General features: G+C 45.7%; 2 protein-coding genes across 2 annotated transcripts in view; both read left to right on the top strand.

Moving 5' to 3' along the window:
- ATF7IP2 (activating transcription factor 7 interacting protein 2) overlaps positions 1 to 26,880 on the top strand; it is a 243,054-nt gene that overhangs the window by 192,180 nt on the left and 23,994 nt on the right. The gene's annotated exons all lie outside the window — the stretch shown is intronic.
- Positions 979 to 21,251, top strand: LOC128561762 (zinc transporter 10-like). Its single transcript, XM_053556339.1, has 4 exons — positions 979 to 1,597; positions 2,826 to 2,903; positions 18,543 to 18,782; positions 20,348 to 21,251. Exons 1-4 carry the CDS (start codon positions 979 to 981, stop codon positions 20,812 to 20,814), a joined length of 1,404 nt encoding a protein of 467 aa, XP_053412314.1. The 3' UTR covers positions 20,815 to 21,251.

The raw sequence follows: 26,880 nt of genomic DNA on the forward strand, positions 1-26,880 counted from the left end.
AAAGTATCAGGTCATGCTGTCAGGGACACATGGAGGGAGTAGAACGTTCTCTCCAATGGAGAGTGAGACAAGCACACAGAGGCGGCCAGCCCTGGCCTCTTCGCTGGCCAAGGGACTTACATGTATGGCCGAGTGGACCAGAGTGCGCAGGTTCGGGGTGCCCTGAGACCTGTGCTCTCCTTCTGGCTGCCTGCAGGTCACCTGAGGAAGGAGACCTTAACTGTGAAGATCCTGACGGGGAACGGGAACCACACAGTGCTCCCAGCGGGTAATGGGAACCTTCATGCACCCTGTAGGATGGCTGTGAGCGAGAAGAGAAGATAAAATAGCTTCACCACGGGTGATAGTGGAGTGGAATGAAGGTGGGGCGCAAATTTAAGAAAATGAAAATCAAGTAGCACCCTTAAATGAAGGGTTGCCCCCAGTTCCTCATGCGTCTTCCATCGGGTTAATGGAATCTTGGCTGAACTGCAAACCTGCGTCTGGGAATGTACTTGAAGGTGTCCTGGTTCGCCTTGGGGAACACACTCATAGCCAAGCCCTATCACTGCGTCACCAGAGCACTGGCGACCCCAGCCCGGAGACGTGGGGTGGGGGTCGGTGAGTGAATCACACCTCGGCATAGACCAGTGGTGGCTGCGAGGACTGACGCGCAGACAAGCCCTCCCGCCCCCTCCTCCGCTGCAACCCTCTCTGAACAGTTGTGTCTCTCAGGGAGAGACACCGGCTCGTGGCCACCCGCCAGGTCAGGCTAAGGACATGAGGAACAGGGAAAGGGCTGAGGGAGATAGCTCCAGAGGCGGCCACTCCGCCCCGCGGCCACTCCTTTAGCCTCTGGGCACAGCGACAAGGGAGCGCTCTGTCTCCACCTTATAAAGCTCTGGGGCAGGGCGGCGGGTACAGACCTCGGCTGAGCTCGCCCCGCGCCGCGCCCCCACCTGTTGCGGCGGCCGCTGCGCTCCGGCGCGGGCTGCAGAGATGGGCCGCTACTCCGGCAAGACGTGCCGGCTGCTCTTTATGCTCGTGCTCTCCGGCGTCTTCTTCGTGGCGGAGCTGGTCTCGGGGTACTTTGGCAACTCCATCGCACTGCTCTCCGACTCCTTCAACATGCTGTCAAGCCTGATCTCGCTGTGCGTGGGCCTGAGCACCGGCCACATCGCCCGGCGCCACCCCAGGAGCTTCCGGGCCACCTACGGCTACGCCCGCGCAGAGGTGGTGGGAGCGCTCACCAACGCCGTCTTCCTCTCTGCGTTCTGCTGCACCATCTTGGTGGAGGCCGTGCTGCGCCTGGCCCAGCCCGAAAGCATCGCTGACCCCGAGCTGGTGCTCATTGTCGGCGCCCTGGGGCTAGCGGTCAACCTGGTGGAACTGCTCATCTTTCAGGACTGCGCCTCCTGCTGCCGCGGCCGCCGTCGCCTCCTGCAGCAGCAGCAGTTGGCCCAAGGTGGCGCTCGCGGAGCTTTCGGGGACCTCCAGGACGCGGAGGACCCGCGGCCCGCGGCCACAGCCCCTGGCTCGGACTCGGCTGTGATCCTCCCGGGGGCCTCTGTCGAGAGGCAGCAGCAGAAGGGGGCGACCGTGTTCTCAAACGTAGCAGGTACCCTTCGGTTGCTTTGGACCACTTTGCCTTTCCCGCTCTGTCTCTTTCACCCCACGCCCTCTTTTGCTACTACCTGCTTTTTTTTCTGAGACAGACTCTCACTTTGTTACCCTCGGTACAGAGCCGTAGCGTCACAGTTCACAGCAACCTCCCTCCAGCTCTTGGGCTTAGGCGATTCTCCTGCCCCAGCCCCCCGAGTAGCTGCGACTACAGGTGCCCGCCACAATGCCCGGCTATTTTTTGTCCCAGTTTGTCTGGGACCGGGTTTGATCCTACCACTTTCGTATATGGGGCCAGCGCCCTGCTCACTGAGCCACAGGCGCCGCCCTGCTTTTTGTTTTTTTAAAGCCATGTCCTATACTGAAGTCCTGCTTTACTTCTCTTAGGCTAGCGTAACATTCCCTACAAGTAATTTCTTTATTTTCTTTTCCTTGTAAAAATCCTGGATCTAGGTCCTCATAGCCTTGTTTTCCTTCCCCCATTCTCTCTGAATAGGAGTAGAGTATTGATTTTCTTTCCTTGTTTTCCTTCCCCCATTCTCTCTGAATAGGAGTAGAGTATTGATTTTCTTTCTTTCTTTCTTTCTTTTTTGAGACAGAGCCTCAGGCTGTTGCCCTGGGTAGAGTAATGTGGCATCACAGCTCTCAGCAACCTCCAACTCCTGGGCTCAAGCGATTCTCCTGCCTCAGCCTCCCAAGTAGCTGGGACTACAGGTGCCCACCACAACACCTGGCTATTTTTTGGTTGTAGTTGTCATTGTTGTTTGGCAGGCCCGGGCTGGATTCGAAACCACCAGATCTAGTGTATGTGGCAGGCGCCTTAGCTGCTTGAGCTACAGGCATCGAGCCGGAGAACTGATTTTCTTAGAAATCCCGTCGTTATTATTTGGCAACAGATAGCACTCCCTAACCCCTCCAGCCTTTCATTACTTGCGGTCTGAACGTCCCCCCAGCCCCTTTTCTGTCTCCTGGGATGTTGTGAGTTTTGTGGGTGGGCTTCCACTCGCCCCCTTTAACTCGAAAAGAAGTTTGAAGGACCAAAAGTGGATCACAAGGCTATTACAAGGTCAAAATACACTATTCTGGGCTGTGTGTGTGTGCTGGGGTAGGGTCTCCCATGAGCTAGTAGGGATTTAAAATAACAAAACTTTATTTTGAGTCCATTGATATTTTGTTTGTTTGTTTGTAGAACTTATACAAACTCGAGGTTTCTTCTTTGAATGCAGATGATTCCTTGAATACCCAGAATGATCCTGAAGAGATGATGAAAAAGGAGAAAAAGTCCAAAGCCCTGAATATCAGAGGTAGGATTGACTTTGGGACCATTGGAAATCCTTTTCAGTGGCACATGGGGACTGTGCTGTTCATTTCTGTTTGACTTTTAATAAGCCAATGGCATGTTTGAAAGTAGCCCAGTACATGCATAGACTATGACCCTAGTCTCTTGCCTAATCACTGCATTGATTCTGAGGAGGAAACTAATTGCTAATGATTTATCTTTGCTCCATATAGACCCATGCTAAAGCTGCTTGCCCCAGAGTGCCACATATCAATGTCCTGTTACTATTTTACTTGATTTTACTTATCTATGATATTGCTAACATACAATGTACCCTATTTTAATTGAATGTGATTTTGATAAGGATGGATTTTTTCTCCTGAATCCTCAGGTCCCCTTGCCCTCTTTTCCTAATTTTCTTGGAAATCAGTCTTTATTACCCGACAGTAGACAGCATCCCCCAGTCCTTCCTCCTCTTCATTAGATGCTGTCTGAACTTTGCTTTTGAAATGAATGCGTGTATTGCTATCGAAGGTTATACCCTGTATGGCATTGCTGAATGACTGTCACCTGAAGTCCTTCTGCCAGAAATCTGTTGGCTCACTAAAACCTCTATTTCCTGACCCAAAGTAAAGGCTCTTAGTGAGGCCTATGGAAGATGGCTAACTAGAATTCTTGCACAAGCTCAGAATCCCTGGGGTAAGAGCAGCCCAAGAGACTCTGAGATGTGTTTCTCACTAGACACCATTGTGCCCAACATCTCTCTTTTCCAACTTTTAAGGCACAGATTTTACTGCAGGATAATTCCGGAAGTGATTAATCCTCAATCTTAAACATCAATGACAACTGCAATAAAAAAACAGCTGAGGGGGGTAGGGGACGGGGCAGCACCTGTGGCTCAGTCGGTAGGGTGCTGGCCCCATATACTGAGGGTGGTGGGTTCAAACCCAACCCCAGCTAAACTGCAACAAAAAAATAGCCGGGCATTGTGGCAGGCGCCTGTAGTCCCAGCTATCGGGAGGCTGAGGCAAGAGAATCGCCTAGACCCAGGAGTTGGAGGTTGCTGTGAGCAGTGTGATACCAGGGCACTCTACCAAAGGTGATAGAGTGAGACTCTGTCTCTACAAAAAAAAAAAACAGCCGGGGCTCAGCACCTGTAACTCAAGCGGCTAAGGCGCCAGCCATATACACCAGAGCTGGTGGGTTTGAATCCAGCTGAGGCCTGCCAAACAACAATGACAACTATAACCAAAAAATAGCTGGGAGTTGTGGCAGGCATCTGTAGTCCCAGCTACTTGGGAGGCTGAAGCAAGAGAATCTCTTAAGCCCAGGAGTTGGAGGTTGCTGTGAGCTATGAACCCAAATCCCTCATCTTTAAAATGGGGATAATAACAGCACCCACCTCATGGTAATTGGTGTGAAATAAAACATGTGAAAGTTCAGGCTTATAGTCAGAAAAGTAGCATATATATATATATGTGTGTGTATATATATATATATTTTTTTTTTGAGACAGTCTCTCTATGTGGGTAGAGTGCTGTGACGTCACAGCTCACAGCAACCTCCAATTCTCTTGCCTCAGCCTCCCAAGTAGCTGGGACTACAGGAGCTCACCACAACGCCTGGCTATTTTTTGTTGCAGTTGTCATTGCTGTTTAGCTGGGCAGGGCTGGGTTCAAACCCACCACCCTCGGTCTATGTGGCTGGTGCTGTAACACTGTGCTATGGGCACTGAGCCAGTAGCTAATATTTTTATTGTGTACTTTGTGCCAGGAACCGTTCATGACTGAGTCAATTGGCAATCACTACCGTCTTACCAGGTGGATACAATAGCCGTTTAAGTAGGGAGTGGAATTGCTGACTGAGACAGCTTCAGCATCATTCCTGCTGCTTTTGATGAATACCTGTGCTGGGGCCACGGAGCCTTTCCTTATTTCAGGCTAAATGTAAGGCTGTTCTCTTGGGTCCTGTGTTCTCATCTTGGACTCATAGTCATGGAAGGACCATAGAATGTTAGAGCTGGAAAGCTTAGGGAAAATGGGCTCCAGCTCTTCACTTTATGGATGTGGAAACAGGATGCAGAGAGTTTGGAGACTTCCCAAGTGATGACCCCAGCTAGCAGCAGAGGCAGGGTTGGGCTCCTGGGCTCCTACATCACATTTATGGCTCTTTCCATCATCACACACTGATAGGGATGGCTTGCTACTCCCAGGTACACAGTTCACTGAATGGTTACATTTCTAACCTTTAAGCATCTGCTGTAGAAAACAGAACCGTCCATCCTCCAGATCTGCAGAGGATCTTAGTGCATACAAAAATGTCTTTTCTTCCTTTCTTTTTTTTTTGCAGTTTTTGGCCAGGGCTTGGTTTGAACCCATCACCTTCGGCATATGGGGCCTGAGCCCTACTTTGAGCCACAGGCGCCGCCCCTTTTATTTTTTATTTATTTATTTTTTTAGACAGAATTTCATTTAAGTCTCCCTTAGTAGAGTGTCGTAGCATCATAGTTCATAGCAACTGCAAACTCTTGTGGTTGAGAATCACTCTCAAGTGATTCTCTTGCCTCAGTCTCCAGAGTAGCTGGGACTATAGTGCTTCCCACAACGCCTGGCTATTTTTTTTAGACTGGGTCTTGTTTTTGCTTAGGCTGGTCTCTAACACGCGAGCTCAGGCAATCCACCCACCTTGGCCTCCTAGAGTTCTGGGATTGCAGAAAAAAATCATTTCTTGATATTCATTACTATTTCACTTATCTCGTTTTTTTAAATTAAATCATAGCTGTGTACATTAGTGCAATCATGGGGCACCATACATGGTTTTATATACCATTTGACATATTTTCATCACACTGGTTAACATAGCCTTCCTGGCATTTTCTTAGTTCATTTTTTTTTTTTTTTTTTAATAGAGACAGAGTCTCACTTTCTCAGGAATGCTGTGGCATCACAGCTCACAGCAAACTCCAGCTCTTGGGCATAGGTGATTCTCTTGCCTCAGCCTCCTGAGAAGCTGGGACTACAGGCGCCCGCCACAGCACCCGGCTATATTTCCCTTATTTCAAAGGTAATAAAAAGAAATAAGTTCTTCTGCAAAATACAATGAAAACACAATCCTTTTAAAATTCTTGTCAGTGTGTCTTTTAGTGTTTGATATTACTTAATAGGATTAAACATGATACATTAAAATCATGTAATAGAAGACATGTGTCAGAAAGAGAATTAACCCTTTCTTTTCTTTTTTTTTTTTTTTGCAGTTTTTGGCCGGGGCTGGGTTTGAACCCACCACCTCTGGCATATGGGGCCGATGCCCTACTCCTTTGAACCACAGGTGACGCCCTATTTTTTTTTTTTTTTTGAGACAGTCTCATTATGTCACCCTCGGTAGAGTGCTGTGACTTCACAGCTCACAGCAACCTCCACCTCTCCGGCTTAAGTGATTTTCTTGCCTCAGCCTCCCAAGTAACTGGGACTATAGGTGCCTACCACAATGCCTGGCTATTTTTTTGTTGCAGTTGTCATTGTTGTTTAGCTGGCTGGGGTTCGAACCCGCCACCCTCAGTGTATGTGGCTGGTGCTATAACTACTGTGCTACAGGTGCCAAGCCAGCTCTTTCTATTTTGGTATAAACATAAATAGATGAATGGCAATCCTGACATCTCTTGAAAATAAATCCCCTTTGATGAGGTGTTTCTTTATTGTTCTTGATTTTTTTCCAGAAAGGATCTTATCTTTCATAACTATTTGTCCAGTGTGAATGCACTATTCCCAGTTATTTTGCGTGAATCTCAACTTATGTCAAATTGCCAATTCATATTATATGCCAGGTTTTTTTGGGGGGGTGGGTGGGGGCAGCTGTTTATATCTAAAGACAGCAAGTGAGGGCCAAGGCAGAGGCTTCCTGTCTTTGCAAAGATACCTGTGAGTGCTGGGAATCATCAGCTGATTGAATTGTCTACAAAGTGGAGAGCTTCATCTCTCAGATAATTCTGCTGAGATTTATCTTTCTGGGATCACATTAGAGTCTGCCCAGAATGTTTCCTGCATCCAGAATAAAGTCTAAACCAGCGGTTCTCAACCTGTGGGTCGTCACCCACGGGAACTATATTAAAGGGCCGCAGCATTAGGAAGGTCGAGAACCACTGGTCTAAACACTGACACTCAGGGGCTTGCTGCTCCGGCCACCATAGTCCTTTTCAGACTTTCTGCCCTTCTCTTCACCCCTTCATGGCCTCACCTCTCTGCCAGTTCTTTACTGTCTCCCCCACAATGGCATTTAACGCATAGGTATAGTGGGGTGAGAAGTAGAAGTCAGGCAGGTGTGTTTTGAGTTCTGTCTCTGCCTTTTACTAGTCAGATGACTTGGGCAGGATAAGACTGAACTTCATTCTTTTCATAATAGAGATAATAGCACCAACATCGCTGTACCGTCATAGGGATTATTCTGGTGATTGCAACAGTGCAAGGACCCACTCGACAAATGATGCTTGATATTACCATCACCTCCCGGCCAGTTGTCCGTTTGCAGAGGTTGTTTCACATGCTCTTCAGAGCTAGCCTTTGAGGGAAGTTAGGCAGATATTATTACATGTCATTTCACAGAGAGGTTGATGTTTATGAGATCCATGGCTCATTGCAACAGTGTCAGGATCTGTGACTCCAGATTTAGTGCCTCAGGCTCCTAGGTTGCCTGACAAGGTGGCCTTCATCCACAGCCTCCCGTGAGTCCTCCCTGCCTGGAACACCTTCTCCTGAGGCTGCCTATTGAAGTCTGTCTCCTCTTTCCTGCCCAAATTCCTGATCTCTCAACAAGTTTCTCCTGTTAAGAGCTTTCTCTTCACAGGGGACCCTCTTTCTCCCCCAAAAGGTTACTGAGGTCCTTATTTCAGAATCCTGGCAGTGGACTATGGCTAATGTTAATGACTATGCTTTCTTCTTCGAATGGGAGGCTAGAAAACACATCACATTGTATTCAATCTCAAGAATTTAGTGGAATTATGCTTTAAATAATTTTTTCAAATTGAAGGTCGTGACAATTTAAATCCTAGGATCAATTTTTTAAAGTATGATCACATTTAGAAAATTAATATTTACTATAGACTATGTGGAAAATTTTTGAAAGCTACTATTTTATTTAATTCTTAGGGGCTAATAGTAGAATTCTCAGAAAGAAAAGCTGAAATTGGAATTGAGGACTTACATGAGGCAGGATGCACAGTAGATGTCTGGTCAGACACCTAGACTTTCTGATTGTGTGATTTTGGACAAGTTAACTTAGGTACCCTGTGCCTCAGTTTCCTCATCTGTAAAATGAATAGAGTGTCAATCTGAAATAATGAAAAGGGTGAGATTCCAATTTTAAAGAGTTTATTCGAGTAAAAAGCTGGATGGAAATGGCCATTCTAGGACGCACCCCTCCAGAGAAATGGGGGTAGTGCTTGAGAGTTGAAAACTAAATCCTTGCTTATGGTGGCACCTGTAGCTCAGTGGGTAGGGTGTCGGCCACATACACCAAGGCTGGTGGGTTCAAACCCGGCTGGGCCAGCTAAATTAATAATGACAACTGCAACAAAAAATATATAGCCCAGCATTGTGGCGGGCACCTGTAGTCCCAGCTACTTGGGAGGCTGAGGCAAGAGAATCGCTTAAGCCTGTTGGAGTCTCAAGGAAACTTGCCCTTTCCCCCTTGGTTGGTTCACTGAAAAGATCAACTCACAGATATGGTAGATTAATAAGAGAAAGGTTTATATCCAAATACCATGCGCATGGGGGGAACCACAAGAATGATTTCCCAAGTCCTAGTGATAGTTTCTTTTAAAGACTCTTTTTAGAAGGGAGGGGGGAGAGAAACTGGAAAGTAAACGTGTAGTAAGTGGCTGTTGGGGGGATGGGTAGATGGAGGAGAAATAGATTGATTTGTGAGTTAACCTGAGAGACAGGTATTGGGCTTCAAATGACCTTATCACAGGTCTGTTAGCATGTAAGGAGTCTTAGCAGCCCTTTAAGATTTTAGGTAGGTAGAGGAAAGTCTTCATTCAGAGTTCCCTGATTATGAATAGCCTCAAGGAATCATATTTTGTGCTGAAATTTTCTTTTTTTAAACTTTTTTTTTTTTTTTTGTAGAGACAGAGTCACACTCTACAGAGTCACTTTATGGCCCTCGGTAGAGTGCCGTGGCCTCACACAGCTCACAGCAACCTCCAACTCCTGGGCTTAAGCAATTCTCTTGCCTCAGCCTCCCGAGTAGCTGGGACTACAGGCGCCCGCCACAACGCCCGGCTATTTTTTTGGTTGCAGTTTGGCCGGGGCCGGATTTAAACCCGCCACCCTCGGTATATGGGGCCGGCACCTTACTGACTAAGCCACAGGCACCGCCCTGTGCTGAAATTTTCTTAGCTCCTTCATTCCTCTCATCTGAAACTCCCGTAGAAGTTTCCCACATTAAGAGCTGAGTTGGTGGTGGTGCCTGTGGCTCAGTGAGTATATACTGAGGGTGGTGGGTTCAAACCCAGCCCCAGCCAAACTGCAACAAAAAAATAGCCAGGCGTTGTAGCAGGCATCTGTGGTCCCAGCTTTTTGGGAGGCTGAGGCAAGAGAATCGCCTGAGCCCAAGAGCTGGAGGTTGCTGTGAGGTGTGATGCCACGGCACTCTACCAAAGGTGACAAAGTGAGACTCTTTCTCAAAAAAAAGAAAAAAAATAGCTGATTTGGTAACTGTGAAGAAGAGCAGGTTAGTAATTTAGTAATAAGATGCTTGAAAAGAGGTATAAGAACATAAATTAGAATAAGAATGAATAAACAGAAAAGAACAGATCTGAGCACATTTCCCTACACTCCATTAAATCAGTCTCCCATTCCTGGGAATAGGTGAGTCCAAGAGAATGGTTTCACTTCATTAATTTGATGAAGAATGTTTATCTTGTCCTTTAAGAGGCATAGATCTGTCTCTATTTGCCCTCTTTGATGTACATAAAAACAACATTTTCCCCCAATAACAGCACAAGCTCCTCCTTATTGAGTTTTCAAGGTGTCCAGGATGCCATGATTTTGAATTACAACACAAGCTGGCTGTTAACCTCTGTTTGAAGTGTTCCCAATGCCTTCATGGTGATTTTGAGCTCTTGTTCTACTACCATGGAGAGATTCATGACTGCTCTTTCAATTTCATAAGTTCTAAATGCTGGGTAAAAGATCCTGAACATTGAAAAGAACTTTGAGTTATGATATACAAGGAGATTTTTTATAATGTCACGTTTCATATGTTTATAAGGCACAACCTTATGAACAAAAAACCCTGAGTTTGTAATTTGACTGGCATTTAAAGAGGAGTACTTGGTAACAAAGGGTGCCAAATAATCAAGTCCACTGTGTCCTGACCATTTGGGTGGGACATTTGTATATCTTGTTACCACACAAGATAAAAAGACCATTGTTATTTATAGACAGAGGTTAGAACCTATGACCTTCCAGCCTGGAGTTTGCTGTGTCTTCTCCTGGTCACTGGCACAGTCACATATCTGGCTGTCATGTGTCCCTTTTCATTTGTAGGAACAGAATGGGTTGAGGAATATTTATATAAAAAGCCTTTTGTCTGGCTCTGGCAGTTATATGGCTTGATGCTGTTGCCTAACCAAGTCAGTCCAGACTTTTGGTCTATCCATATGTAATTGTTAGTGCCTGGCAGTTTAACAAGGGGATAGAATGAACTATCCCAAATTTCACAGGCCTGGCCTGTGGGCTGTTCACAACAGATGATAATTTGTCATGTATTATCAATATGTAGGTTAGTGTCAGCATCATCTATGATCTTTGTGAAAGGTGCAAGAATGCCATTTGTGGAATTAAACCGCAGAGTTTGATCACAATAGTGTTCCAGGATATCACCTAGAAAAGATCCAGCATCATTTCGATTTTCAATATAGAGGGGAAACTCTTTTCTAGTGATTTTACCTGAACAAAAGACAGTTCTACAGTTTTTCCACAGTTTTTCTCACGAGCAGGTGAAGTCAGAAGTTGCTTCTTTTCTGGCTGTGGATGCCACATCTTCTCATTCGTCCATTTTCCAGATTGGGTCCACCAGGCACTCACATCAGCAGAGATAAAAATGAATTCAGGTTGGGCGGCGCCTGTGGCTCAGTGGGTAGGGCGCTGGCCCAATACGCCAAGGGTGGTGGGTTTGAACCCAGCTCCTGCCAGCTAAAACAGCAGTGGCAACTGCAACAAAAATAGCCGAGTGTTGTGGCAGGTGCCTGTAGTCTTAGCTACTCTGGAGGCTGAGGCAAGAGAATCGCTTAAGCGCAAGAGTTGGAGGTTGCTGTGAGCTGTGACGCCACAGCATTCTACTGAGGGTGTTAAGTTCTTTTTATTTTTTTTTGAGGCAGAGTCTCACTATGTCACCCTCGGTAGAGTGCCATGGCATCACAGCTCACAGCAACCTCAAACTTTGGGGCTTAAGTGATTCTCTTGCCTCAGCTTCCCAAGTAGCTGGGACTATAGGTGCCCGCCAGAACGCCTGCCTGTTTTTTTTGTTGCCATTGTCACTGTTGTTTAGCAGGCCCAGGCTGGGTTGGAACCCACCGCCCTTGGTGTTTGTGGCAGGCACCTTACCACTGAGCTATGGGCACCGCCAAGTTCCTTTTCTTTTTGTTTGTATGTGTGGGGGAACAGAGTTTCAACCTGTCACCCTGATTAGAGTGCTGTGGCATCACAGCTTACAGCAACCTCAAACGCTTGGCCTTAAGTGATTCTGTTGCTTTAGCACCCCCCACCCCCTCCCAAGTAGCTGGGACTACAGGCACCTGCCACAACGCTGGCTAAGGTTCTTTTTATTTTTTGAGACAGAGTCTCACTATGTCACCCTGGGTAGAGTGCTGTGGCATTACAGCTCACAGTAACCTCAAACTCTTTTTTTTTTTTTTTTTAAGACAGAGTTTCACTTTATCGCCTCGGTAGAGTGCCGTGGCATCACACAGCTCATAGCAACTTCCAACTCCTGGGCTTAGGCGATTCTCTTGCCTCAGCCTGCGGAGCAGCTGGGACTACAGGCACCCAACACAATGCCCAGCTATTTTTTTGTTTGGCTGCGTCTGGGTTTGAACCTGCCTCCCTTGGTATATGGGGTTGGTGCCCTACCCACTGAGCCACAGGTGCCGCCCAAGAGCCTGGATACATTCTTTTTTTTTTTTTTTGTAGAGACAGGGTCTCACTTTATGGCCCTCGGTAGAGTGCCATGGCCTCACACAGCTCACAGCAACCTCCAACTCCTGGGCCTAAGCAATTCTCTTGCCTCAGCCTCCCGAGTAGCTGGGACTACAGGCGCCCGCCACAACGCCCAGCTATTTTTTGGTTGCAGTTTGGCCGGGGCCGGGTTTGAACCCATCACCCTCGGTATATGGGGCCGGCGCCCTACCGACTGAGCCACAGGCGCCGCCCGAGCCTGGATACATTCTTAAAGGGCACTGTATAGGGAATTCGGGGTTGATGGAGTTAAATCATACACCCCTGGGAAGTAAGAGGCATCAAATGGCATAGAAAATCAAGCTTTACTTTGTCTCTGTACCAGGCCTACTTCTTGCTATCAAGCAATTAACCTGTATGTTCCAGGATTATAAATCAGGCCTGAGGGCCTCCTGCAAATTCTGGAGAGATACAGAGATTATGTTAGGTAACTGGTTATTAGCACAATTTCCTGAAAAAGGTGGGGTCGAAATAGTTTTACTATCTCCTAAGGATGATTGTTGAGGAATTTGGGTTGGATTTTGAGGTTGATTTTGACCAGGAACCCAGTGATCTAAAAGACCTACTGGGGGATCAGGAACAGGTAATTGAGGATAGAGAGGAGTATAAGTCGGAGCAGTTTTAAGGTGGAGAAAGATTTTAACTTTTGTTCTAATTCACATTTCTGCTCTTCAGTTTTATAAAGGGAATTTTTAAAGCTAGCCACAACACTGATGTTTGTTTTTCTTTCAATTTGATCTTCCCATAGATATAAATAAGGCAATTGCTTAGGATGAGAGCTCTCTAGAATTTTCTTTAAATTAAGGAGTTTTTCTAGTTCAAAGGATACATCTTCTGGCCATTTATAATTAGAATTTTCTTTTCTTTTTCTTTTTCTTTTTTTTTTTGCGGTTTTTGGCCGGCCTGGGTTCGAACCCACCACCTCTGGCATATGGGGCTGGCGCCCTACTCCCTTGAGCTACAGGCATCACCCTAGAATTTTCTTTTTTCTTTTTTGAGACAGAATCTATGTTGCCCTGGGTAGAGTGCTGTGTTGTCACAGCTCACAGCAACCTCCAACTCTTGGGCTTAGGCGATTCTCTTGCCTCAGCCTCCCAGGCAGCTGGGACTACAGGTGCCCACCACAACGCCTGGCTATTTTTCGGTTACAGTTGTCATTGTTGTTTAGCAGGCCTGGGCTGGGCTCGAACCCACCAGCTTTGGTGTATGTGGCTGGCGCCCTACTCACTGAGCTACGTGCGCTGAGCCTATAATTAGAATTTTCAATGGTATATTCATTCCAAACTGACTCAATCTAATAAGCCTCTTTTTTTTTTAATATTTTTAATTTATTTAGACAGAGTCTCAAGCTGTTGCCCTGGGTAGAGTGCCATGCAGCCTCCAACTCTTGGGCGTAAGTGATTCTCTTGCCTCAGCCTCCTAAGTAACTGGGACTACAGGCACCCGCCACAACGCCCAGCTATTTTTTGTTGTTTTTGTTGCAGTCGTAAAGTTGTCGTTGTTGAGCTGGCCCGGCCCGGGTTTGAACCCGCTAGCTTCGGTGTATGTGGCTAGCGCTGTAACCACTGTGCTACTGGTGCCAAGCCCCTAATAAGCCTCTTTACAGAAAACCCTGGCAGTAGTCTTCCAGGCTTAAAGTTTTTAACATATAAGCTAGAGGTGTTCCTAGAGAGGGCTTAGAGGGAGTTCCCATGATGTCCAAACTTCACTCTCAGAAAGACTTATGTTAGAATGGACAATGACAAAAGACTCACTCCTCAGAGCTTGACACATTTGGTACACACAGCATGCTGCTTAGAATCTTATGTGTCTCCGACTCCTGGTCTCTCCAGACCGGCGACCTGACGTGCTGCCTACAGAACACGCCCTCAGGATGGCAGAGACTGAGGAGAGAGTTCCCACTCAGTCACAAACTCAGACACATGGAACAAGACAAGAGGGAAACCTCACACAGTTTTTGTTGCAGGGACCTGCAACAAAGTTCGTCTTAAAACACACAGGACCGGCAGGAACCGTATAACTGCTGGTATGCGGGGCGGGTGTGAACGTGGGGCTGCGGGGGGTGGGGGCTAGGCCCGAGTTCCGCCCTGCGGTAACCCTCTTTAGACAAAAGGCAGTGCCTGTGGCTCAAGGAGTAGGGCGCCGGTCCCATATGCCGGAGGTGGAGGGTTCAAACCTAGCCCCAGCCAAAAACAAAAAAAAAAGGACACAGACAAGCGATAAGACAAAAAAGATAATAACAATAAGAGCTATTTCTGAGACGAGATGGAATCAAACAATACGAATATTCATTCACCACAAAGTATCTAAAAATATACCAATCCCAGAGCTGCTTACAACACTAGTCACCAACAAAAATATTTCTCTCATCAATCTTAAATATGGAAGAACAAAAGATCTTTTACCACCTGCTCTATCAGAGCCCACAGCGAGGAAGCCTGGGAGCCTGGCTGGTAAGTAAAATATCTCACCACCTGTGGCTGATGTTGGAGTTCCAATCCTTCCGCTGCGGCCTTCCAGGAGAGCAGTCTAGTTTTGAGTATCCTGTTTGTGACTCCAAAACTGCGGGGGTCTCAGGGAGATTTGCCCTTTCCCCTTTGGCTGGTTCGCTGAAAAGATCAACGCACAGTTATGATATATTAATAAGAGAAAGGGTTATTTTCAAATACCATGCACATGGGGGAGTCACAAGAGTGATTTCCCAAAGTCCCAGTGATAGTCAGTGGCTTTTATTTATTTATTTATTTGGAGACAGAGTCTCAAGCTGTCCCCCTGGATAGTGTGTTATGGCATCACAGCTCACAGCAACCTCCAGCTCTTGGGCTTAAGTGATTCTCTTGTCTCAGCCTCCCAGGAAGCTGGGACTATAGGCACCTGTCACAATGCCCAGTTATTTTTTGTTGCAGTTTGGCTGGGGCTGGGTTTGAACCCGCCACCCTCAGTATATGGGCCTGGCACCCTACCCACTGAGCTACAGGCACCGCCCACACCTGGCTATTTTGTTGTTGTTGTTGCACTTGTTGTTGTTTTAACTGGCCCAGGCTGGGTTCAAACCCTCCAGCCTCAGTATGTGCCCAGCACCCTACCCACTGAGCTAAGCACCGCCTACTCAGTGGCCTTTATAGATGCCTTTTAGAAGGGAGGGAGGAGAGTAACTGGAAAGTAAACATGTAGTAAGTGGCCGCTAGGGGGAATGGGTAGATGGAGGGAAAACAGATTGATTTGTGAATTAACCTGAGAGACAGGTATTGGGCTTCAAATGACCTTATCACAGGTCTGTTAGCATGTAAGGAGTCTTAGCAGCCCTTTAAGATTTTAGGTAGGTAGAGGAAAGTCTTCATTCAGAGTTCCCTGATTATGAATAGCCTTTAATTCAAAATAATCTTTATATCTAGGAAACTATTTTGGGGTGAAATTTTCTTAGCTCCTTCAAGCCCAAGAATTTGAGGTTGCTGTGAGCTGTGACAGCACTCTACCAACGGTGACATAGTGAGACTATGTCTCAAAAAACAAACAAACAAAAAAAATCCTTGCTTGCATGGAAAGAAGACAAATTTAACAGGATTACATTTCTTTTTTTTGGAGATGGGGTCTTGCTATGTTGCCCAGGCTGGAGTGCAGTGGCTATTCACAGGCACGATCCCACTACTGATCAGCACGGGAGCTTTGACCTGCTCCGTTTTCAACCGGGGCCGGTTCACCCCTCCTTAGTCAACCTGGTGCCCCCCCACCCCCACTCCGGGGAGGTCACCATTTTGATGCCAAACTTAGAGCAGATACCCGTTCAGCATAGCGCCCTACAGCACAGAACTCATGGACTCAAGCAATGCTCCTGTCTCGGCCTCCTGAGTAGCTGGCACTACAGGCACCCGCCACAGTATCCAGCAGGATTACATTTCTTGTACAAGGCTGCTTATGAGTTACAACTAATTAATTAGTTACAGTTTCTTTTCTTTCCTTGTGGCTTTATTTCTTTTCTTTATTGCTGGTTTTCATTTTCTTTCCAATTTCAAACACCATATTTAACTTTCCGTCTTAAGGCACTGGAATAGCCATGACATCTTTGTGTGAGAAAAGTAACAGGGAGGTGAATCTATAATGCAAGTCAACAGTGAGAGGGACAGGATTTTCTCTAGATCCCTTTACCCTTTACGACATTTTACAGAACAATGTAGGTAAGGGAAAAGACTTAATTCAGACAAACAAGAGCTTACACATGCTCGTCACATGACTTGGCCCATAATTCACATTCCTTAAAGGCTCAAAATAATTTGGAGTTCCCCACGGCTTAGATTTTTGAATTACTAATTTTCATAAGCGTAACTACCTTAAAGCATCCTTAAGAGAACTTACTGTTTAAATACACGTAACGTGCTTAAAATAATGCCTAGCGTATCTGTGTTAGTTAGCTTTACAATTATTATTATATAAAAGACAAGAGTTACTCTATGTGTTCAATTATGACTTAATTAACTAAAAAATGCTGTTTTATTGAAGGGCTACCTTGCATACCTCCAGCGTTATAATATAGACAAAGGAAATTCAGGGTGATGTGGACCCCAAAGTTACATGTGGAAAAAAAATGAGGTTCATGAGGCAGCACCTGTGGCTCAGTGAGTAGGGCCTCAGCCCCATAGACCAAGGGCGGTGGGTTCAAACCCGGCCCCAGCCAAACTGCAACAAGAAAATAACCAGGCGTTGTGGTGGGCGCCTATAGTCCTGGCTAGTCGGGAGGCTGAGGCAACAGAATCACTTAAGCCCAAGAGCTGGAGGTTGCTGTGAGCTGTGACACCATGGCACTCTACCGAGGGTGACAAAGTGAGACTGTGTCTCTAAAAAGAAAAAGAAAGAAAGAAAAAGAGGTTCACATGTATAAAACAACCAGAGAATAACGGACTGTCTCAGGAAGTGAAATGACATCAAGTACGTATAGGAAATACTAGGTTTTCATATTTTTATGATAGCATTTTGTATTCTCCTGAAGAACGCTAAAGCTTTGCACTTCAGTTCCTTTTTAGGGAAACAAGGTACGTAGACCAACTCCTAGGAACGTTTTGAATTTCCCTTCTGTGGCACAGGGGAATAAAAAGCATCTTTGGGGATGGGAGAGAAGAGGGAACAGAATTAGAAAATGGGAATGTTGGGTGCTGCCTGTGGCTCAGGGAGTAGGGCGCTGGCCCCATATACTGAGGGTGGTGGGTTCGGACCTGGCCCCGGCCAAACTGCAACAAAAAATAGCCGGGTGTTGTGGTAGGCACCTGTTGTCCCAGCTACTCTGGTGGCTGAGGCAAGGCAATTGCCTAAGCCCAGGAGTTGAAGGTTGCTGTGAGCTGTCACAGCATGGCACTCTACCAAGGGTGACAAAGTGAGACTCTGTCTCTAAAAAAAAAAAAAGAAAGAAAGAAAAAAAGAAAGTTCCCTTAATTAAAGGCACCCACAATTTTTATTTTATTGTGACAAATGGCTCTTTATGCAGTAGAAACACTGCCAGAGTCTCTTCTTTGAAGCCATCTTAAACCAAATGCTGTTTAAATGTCCACAGGCTTAGTGAGAAGTAGCCAAATGCCCACGGGTAGAGGAACGATAAAGAATGGAAGGAAACACCCTTTTGATAGATCTGAGCTCCGTCTCCTCTTGAGAATGTTTAAAACAATTTGTTGTTTTTTTGGGAGACACTTGTTGGGAGAAAAATCATTTGCATAGCCTCTGTCTTGTGCTGTTTCTTGGATGGTGGTGGGTGGTGGTGATATAGCACCTCCTAACAGGTGACCACAGCTCAGAATCTTCCTAGGCTTTCTTCTTCTTTTTGTAAATTTTATCTTTTTTTGAGTCAGAGTCTCACTCTGTCATTTTGGGTACAGTGCCACGGCATCACAGCAACTTCAAACTCTTGGGTTCAAGCAATCCTCTTACCTTATCCTCCTGAGTAGTTGGGACTACGAGTCACTGCCATGACACCCGCCTTTTTTTTTTTTTGAGACAGAGCCTCAAGCTGTCTCCCTGGATAGAATGCTGTGACATCATAGCTCACAGCAAACTCCCACTCCTGGGCTCAAGGAATTCTACTGCCTCCACCTCCCAAGTAGCTGGCTATTTTTTGGTTGCAGTTGTCATTGTTGTTTGGTGGGCCGGGCTGGATTCGAACCCTCCACCTCAGGTGTATGTGGCTGGCACCTTAGCCGCTTGAGCCACAGGCGCCAAGCCCCCAGGCTTTCTTCTTTCTAGGTTCTCTGGGTTCAAGATAGTGGCCTGGGGTTTTATTTTCTCCGAAGCAGTTACTTTTTTTTTAATTCTTATCCCTTCTGCTGTTCTAATCAAAAAGAAGACAAATAGCAACAGGTATTCATATACTGAGAAATCCAAGTCATTGAGTACCACATGACTTCCAAACCTGGATCTGTGCTGCAGCAGTCTTTCTTTCTCCCTGGCAGGTGTACTTTTGCATATGATCAGAGATACCCTGGGGTCTGTGGTTGTGGTCATTACAGCCACCATTTTCTATGTGCTTCCCTTGAAAAATGAGAAGCAGTGTAACTGGCAGTGCTTCATTGACCCCAGCCTGACTATAGCCACGGTCATCATCAGTTTGTCATCTGCCTTCCCACTCATCAAGGAGACGGCTGCCATTCTGCTGCAGATGGTCCCCAAAGGGGTCAACATGGAAGAGCTGAGTAAGTAGACTGGATTCTGATCTACATCTGTTGAGTTAATGTGACTCAGGCCAAAGGGCCAGCATAATTTCACAGCAGTGTTTGATTTATGTAGTCTTTATTTTTCCTTTTTTTTTTTTGAGACAGTCTCGCTTTGTTGCCTTTGGTAGAGTGCTGTGACATCATAGCTCACAGCAACCTCAAACTCTTGGGCTTAAGAGATTCTCTTGCCTCAGCCACCTGAGTAGCTGGGACTGCAGGCACCTGCCACAACGCCTGGCTATTTTTATTTTTATTTTTATATTTTTTTTGCAGTTTTTGGCCGGGGCTGGGTTTGAACCCACCACCTCCGGCATATGGGACCAGCGCCCTACTCCTTTGAGCCACAGGCGCCGCCCCTTTTTGTTGTTGTTGCAGTTTTGTTTGGCTGGGGCCTGGTTTGAACACGCCACCTCCAGTATATGGAGCCGGGGCCCTACTCCTTGAGCCACACACAAGCCACACCCGCCGCCCATATACCTGGCTATTTTTTTTTTACGAGATGGGGTCTCGCTTATGCTTAGGCTGGTCTGGAACCCATAGTTCAGGCAATCAACCCACCTCAACCTCCCAAGTGCTGGGATTACAGGCGTGAGCCACTGTGTCCAGCCAGATTTATATATTCTTAAATCCTTTACCTCACTAGGCTACAGCAACATCCTTCACGTGTTTTTGTAGCCTTGTAAGACGATTCAATGTCCTTTGCAACCCATGATTGTCTGATTCAACTGTAATTTTTTTTTTTTTTTTTTGAGACAGAGTTTCACTCTGTTGCCCAGGCTAGAGTACAGTGCCCTTAGCCCAGCTCACAGCAATCTCAAACTCCTGGGTTCAAGTGATCCTCCTCCCTCAGCCTCTGAAGTAGCTGGGACTACAGGTCAGCACCTCCACACTCCACTAATGTTTCTATTTTTAGTAGAGATGGCGAAGTCTCACTCTTGAGCAGGCTGGTCTTGAACTCCTGAGCTCAAGCAGTCCATTCGCTTTGGCCTCCCAGACTGCTAGGGTTACAGGCATGACCTACCGTTTTTGACTTACAACTTAGTTTTTTGACAACCATGTCATATTCCACCACAGAATTGATTTAACTATTTCCTTGTTGTTTCCATTTTTTTCCATGAATACAAAGAGTGTTGTCCAAATCGTCATTGAACATACATATGTGGTTTTCTCTTTTTGATTACATATCTAGTACTAGAATTTCTGGTAAAGGTGTTTTATTCATATTGTCAAATCATCCCTTTTAAAAAAGGCATTCTACATTATGCTCCCACTGGAAGCCCGTGAAAGTATCTATTCCCTTATCTACCCAATAACCCTGGAGATTTTTTTCTTGTTGTTGAACTTATTTTCTTGCATGACTTCATATGAGCTAACCATGTATGGTGTGAAAATTCAGAGAGGAGAATAAAGGTTATGAGGAAATGTACCCATACAGTACAGGTATTTTTTTCCCCCATTATTTTTAGTAAATACACAGTCATTAGTCCATGTGTTAGATGGAGCCCTCACCACTCACCTTGGCTGTTGTTTGCTCTTTATTCTAGTGAGTAAACTCTCTGCTGTGCCCGGAATTAGCAGTGTACATGAAGCGCACATCTGGGAACTTATAAAGGGAAAGATCATTGCCACCCTGCACATCAAATACCAGAAGGACAGGGGATATCAGGATGCCAGCATGAAAATCCGAGAAATTTTCCATAAGGCAGGAATCCATAATGTGACCATCCAGTTTGAAAATGTGGACTTGGAGGAGCCCCTGGGGCAGGACTTATTTTCTCTCTGCAGCTCACCTTGTATCTCCAAGGGCTGTGCTAAGCAACTTTGTTGTTCCCCTGCGGTGCCACCTCTGGCCCATGTCAATGGCTGTGCTGAGCAGAATGGCAGTCCCCGGCTAGACACATACCGAAATGATAGCTTCAGCAGAAGAGACACAACAGAAGTGGCCGTTGAAATGCCTTTGGATGGATGTCTGAGAGAGGACCAGTGTTACGTCAACAGCACGTATTTTTAATCTGGTACCCACACGATCAGACGTTATAGACAAGGCACTTTGGAACCACCATCTTGGCTTATGGAAAGAGCTTTGTGGGTCGTAGGCTCTGACCAAGCTTGCAGTGAGCACTCTCTGGGTTCACTAAGGGGTTGGCTGTTTGGGATTTTAGTTGAATGTGTCTGTTAATCTTGATGTAACTGATAACCCCTTTCCATTTCCCTGGGTATCTCATGGTTCTCTTGGGTAGTTTTAGCTTGAACATTCATTTTTTTTCTTTTTTAAAGATACATTTTAAAGTATTTATTATAGTTGCAACTGGTACCTTGATGGAAAGGTTGACTTCCAAGGGAGAAATGAAAATTAATTTAATTGCTGCCTTTAATGTGCTTTGATGAACTTAGAGTTTTCCTTTATGTCTCTGATCCATATCACCAAGTTCAAATAAATGTTTTATAGTCTGATTCAGACCCATAACTGAACTATATAGGTTGTGGCGAAGCATCTGTCAGGTGTTTAACACATTGTTTAGGCATCAGTATTTAAATCATTAAAGTCTCGTAGATGAGGCTGTGCTGGTAGCTCAGTGGGTAGAGCGCTAGCCCCATACACCAAGGCTGGTGGGTTTGAACCCTGCCCAAGCCAGCTAAAACAACAGTGACAACTGCAACAACAACAAAAAAATAGCTCGGTGTTGTGCTGGGTGCCTGTAGTCCCAGCTACTTGGGAGTTTCAGGATTGACTTGAAAATGATCATTTCTGGCTGGGTTATGGCGCCAGCTACACACACCCAAGTTGGCGGTTTCCAAACTGGCCCTGGCCTGCCAAACAACAATGACAACTGCAACAACAAAAAAAATAGCCGGGCATTGTGTCGGGCACCTGTAGTCCAGCTACTTGGGAGGCTGAGGCAAGAGAATCGCTTAAGCCCAAGAGTTAGAGGTTGCTGTGAGCTGTGATGCCTTTGCACTCTACCAAGTGCGACAAAATGAGAGAGATTCTGTGTCAAAAAAAAGAGGACTTGCATGGTGAACTGCTGGGTAAGCAAAAACTCTGAAATTTTTAATGTTTTTGAATAGTCTATTCTTCAGGAAATCAACCACACCTCAAGCTGATCTCATGAGGCCTCTGAAAGCAAGTCATGCACGCAGAGGCAGATCTTGTGTAGGGATATGATTGAGATCTTTTGTTTTGAGACAGAGTCTCACAGTGTTGCCCACAGTAGAGTGCCCTGGTGTCATAGCTTGCAGCAACCTCAAACTCTCAGGTTTGAGCAATCCTCTTGCCTTAGCCTCCCAAGGATGCCTGTAGTAGCTGGGACTACAGGCACCCACCATAATGCCCAGCTATTTTTTTCTTTTTTTTTTAGAGACAGAGGCCATACTCTTGCTCAGGCTGGTCTCTAACTCGTGAGCTCAAGTGATCCACCCATCTCTGCCTCCCAGAGTGCTGGGATTACAGGCATGAGCCACTGCCCCGGCTCTTTCCTTTTCCTTTATGGTGCTCTTCTTTTTGAGTGTCTCTAAGTATTTCAGAGAAATAATACATCTGTCCTTAACTGTACATTTTTACTCTATTAAATTCTAACATAGATGATTTACTCTTTTTAACATCTAGGAGAATTTGGATTCTATAACTTGCAAATGACATGTCAACTCCTGCAGAGGTAATTTGGAAAAAGAGGGAGCTAGTTGTTAGGAATAGAGATGGGAAATAGTAGAGCAGAATTAGAGACGGCCCCTTGTAAGCATGTCTTAGGAGGAAAGATAAAAGCCAATGAAGGAAATGAAACCTTGGCCTTAGGACCGCATGTGGCTGACAGGAGTCAGGATGAGGTGAGGGCAGGAGCTTTGGGTTGAAGTGACAGAGAAGGGTTGAGGTGACAGAAGACTAGATGTTGAAACAGGCTGAGACTTAGTGATGAGCTCTGGGAGCTAGCAGTTAACACAGCCATGCATTAATCTTGGAAAAGCACCCACTGTTGAGAGAAAACATGGTGATTTTTTTTTTTTTTTGAGACAGAGTTTCACTTTGTCATCCTCCGTAGAGTGCTGTGGTGTCACAGCTCACAGCAACCTCCAACCCCTGGGCTTAGGGTGATTCTCTTGCCTCAGCCTCCCAAGTAGCTGGGACTACAGGTGCCCGCCATAATGCCCAGCTATTTTTTGTTGCAGTTTGGCTGGGGCCAGGTTCAAACCCGCCACCCTCAATATATGGGGCCATCACCCTACCCACTGAGCCACAGGCACTGCCAGAAAAAAATGGTGAATTAAAACAAACACTTACACCAACCATATAGAGGAAGTAACCTTTAATTGCCTGCGAGAACTCAGGGGGTGAAATGCTGAGTTCTGAGGTCACTGGCTGGTTTCACAGGGAGTGAGGTAACCAGGCGGGAATGCCATCCACTTTCACTGCTGTTCGTGTGGACAGGATCACCCAGTCGTGGCCCTTCCACCATGGTTTCTGCGGGCTCAGGCTTTAATCTTTTTTTTTTTTTTTTTGGAGACAGACCCTAAGCTGTCGCCCTGGGTAGAGTGCTGTGGCATCACAGCTCACAGCAACCTCCAACTCCTGGGCTCAAGCAATTCTCTTGCCTCTGCCTCCCAAGTAGCTGGGACTACAGGGCCTACCACAACGCCCGGCTATTTTTTGGTTGCAGCCGTCATTGTCGTTTGGCGGGCCCGGGCTGAATTCATACACCAGGTTAGGTTTATGTGGCTGGCTCCTTAGCCACTTGAGCCACAGGCACTGAGCCTCAGACTTTAATCTTTAAGCCACACCTGGTTACCTGGAGAGTAGGGATGAAGTGGGGGAGATAAACTATCTATGACATCTATCATTCACTCCTGAAATCTTTTTTCATTATTTTTCTGAGTGACATTAGTTGGTTAGTAAGTTAGTAAGTTTTGTTTTTTTAGTTTTCTTGAGGTCCCTGGTAAATTTCTTAAAATGGGAGGGGACCTGTGATATAGCAAACAATGTTAATTATAAAGCTTGGATTCAGTGAAGTTTAAATTCTTGGCATAGTTTCTTTCTTTCTTTTTTCCTTCCTACCTTCCTTCCTTCCTTCCTTTCTCTCTCTCTCTCTTTCTTTCTTTGACAGAGCCTCAAGATGTCGCCCTGGGTGGAGTGCCGTGGCATCACAGCTCACAGTGTTATAGGGCGAGAAAAGACCACCAAATAATCTTCAAAATGCCAATAAGGAGGCTTTATTTAGATTGGCCGGCTGGCAGTCTCCACAAGTCTGAGATCAGGGGAGAGCAGCCACAACCAGAGTTAATGCACAGCCTTTATAGGTTGGAAGACGAAACAAGCAAGCCATTGGACTCCACAATTGGCACATACAGCATGGCGCTTGCGGTTACTTGGTTAAGCAAAATAATAGTTAAGGAAAAACTTTTTTTTTTTTTGTAGAGACAGAGTCTCACTTTATTGCCCTCGGTAGAGTGCCCTGGCATCACACAGCTCACAGCAACCTCCAACTCCTGGCCTTAGGTGATTCTCTTGCCACAGCCTCCCAAGTAGCTGGGACCACAGGCAGCTGCCACAACACCCACCTATTTTTTTTATTATTGTTGTTGCAGTTTGGCCAGGGCTGGGTTTGAACCTGCTACCCTTGGTATATGGGGCCAGCGCCCTACTGACTGAGCCACAGGCGCCACCCCTGGAAAAACATTTTTAACATCAATGGGGTCAGCATGACCTTGTCCTGCCTGTGTGTGCACCATGAAGTCAGCAAGGCCTTATCTTGTGTGTGTTCTTCAAGGCCTTATCCCATGTGTCCCCTGCTCAGCCTCCCCTCCCATCCCTGTTTCCTGGGGAAGGGGAACAGGGGATCCGGTGGGCCCCTGGCCCACCAGGCCACCATCTCAATAGCAACCTCAAACTCTTTGGCTTAAGTGATTCTCTTGCCTTAGCCTCCCAAGTAGCTGGGACGACAGGTGCCCGCCACAATGCCCTGCTATTTTTTTTGGTTGTAGTTGTCATTTTTTGGCAGGCCCAGGCAGGATTCTAACACACCAGCTCCTGTGTATGTGGCTGTAGCCCTGGCCTTGGAGCTACAGGCGCCGAGTCGGCATATTTCTTTATACCAGCCTTTAATGTTCTGTTCATTCTTTCAACTTTCCCAGAACTCTGTGGCCTGTAGGCAGCACAGTTTCCAGTTAATTTCCGACAAAGTAAAGCCATTTCTTAAAAATGTGTTCAAGAGCCAAATAGACAAATGCTAATTCAAAAAGAAAAGCAGCTGCTGTTTCAAAAAGTAAAGAGGACTCTTTTTTTTTTCTTTAGTTCCAAATGAGTTAACTGACCTTGGCTCTGCTGCTGAGCGCTGGTGCCTCATCTCAAGGCTATTTGTAACATAGCAACCACTGTTTTTAGCAGGCAAAAAATTGATCCTTTGAGTTCTGACTTTTGATGCATTTTTTTCTCATTAAGTATGTATACAAGAATACAAATTTAAGAGGCTTCAAATGTAAGTCTTATAAACTGAGAACAGACAACTTTGTTGTTTTAACTAGACATTTCCTTTTCTTTTTTTTTTTTGCAGTTTTTGGCCAGGGTTGGGTTTGAACCCACCACCTCTAGCATATGGGGCCGGTGCCCTATTCCTTTGAGCCACAGGCACCCGAGATTTCCTTTTCATTACAATCAACTTAATCACATACAAAATTCTTTCAAATTTTACGAACTTTCACAAGCTCTTGTTTTTTGTTTTTTTTGTTTGTTGTTGTTGTTGCACTTTGGCGGGGCCGGCCCCAGTGACCCACAGGTACCGCCCAGCTTTCACCATCAGCTTTCAACATTTTAAAATTCTGGCTGGGTGCCTGTAACTCAGTTGTTAGGGTGCTGGCCACATGCACTGGGGCTGGTAGATATGAATCCTGCCAGACCCTGCTAAAACAAAAAACAAACAAAAAAATAGCTGGCCATTGTGGTGGGCGCCTGTAGTCCCAGTTACTAGGGAGGTTGAGGCAAGAGATTCACTTAACCCCAAGAGTTTGAGGTTGCTGTGAGTTGTGATGCCAGCACTCTACCAATATAGTGATAGTGAGATTCTGTCTCAATAAAAAAAAAAGAAAATAATAGTGTAAAAAAAAAATACTGTGCAAGGATAATGTTGATGAACAGCATACAGAAAGCCAATTACTGAGACAAGGAAGATTGTAAAGGAGGAAAGGATTTATTTATTTATTCATTTTAAAGGATTTATTTCAGAGGACACCTCAACTGGGAAGGGGAAGCACAGGCTCCCTCAAATCCACTACTTCCCAGTTTAGCAGGGTTAGGGGATTTTTATGGACGCGAAAATGAAAATGAATAATGCGTAAAAGGAGTGAACCCCATTGCACGTTTGGGGTGGAGTGCAGGACAGGCAAGTGCAGTGAAGAATCACGCCAGTTCTTACATCCCATGAATAAAAAATGGACAAATGAGCAAGGGGTTAATATTGTTCATTCTTTCAGCCTTGCACACAGGCTCCATGGCTCTTGGTCACAATCTGTGGTGGTATATCGCTTATATTGACTTTGTCTGAAAATTCTGGTAGAGTAAGTCATTGTAGTTATCTTGGGGCTGCAAGGAGGTTCTGCTGTTTCCTGGGGAAATCTCAAAAAAATTGTATTGAGACCTCCCTGTCTCTTCTCTGCTTTTTCTAAGACTACTGTTGCTGGGCCACTGGAGCTGAGATAACACTCACTGTTTCATCCCTGTCCAGTCAAAGCCACTTAGCTACATGCTTCAGTCCTGATGTGAACCCCAGAAACACCTTTTGAATATGAGAGAGCTGAGACCCTAGAGAATTATAAAATTTTGTTACAACACTAGTCACAATAAGGTAGTTTTACATTTTTGCCAGTTTCCTTAATGTTTGAGGTAAGACAGATTCTCTTATCTGCTTCTGCATTCAATCCGTTCTAATAGCACACATCAATTTTCTAGCAGCTTCTGGAAAATTCCCTGGAACTCTCCTGACTGAAAAAATGGAAAAAGTAAATAACATCTTCATATTACTGTTAAAATAGTATTGACATTTAATACCCTAATATCTGGAGATGAAGAATCTAATGGATTAGAAGATGGGAT

The sequence above is a fragment of the Nycticebus coucang genome, chromosome 12 (assembly GCF_027406575.1).
Source record: "Nycticebus coucang isolate mNycCou1 chromosome 12, mNycCou1.pri, whole genome shotgun sequence".
Classification (NCBI taxonomy): Eukaryota; Metazoa; Chordata; class Mammalia; order Primates; family Lorisidae; genus Nycticebus; species Nycticebus coucang.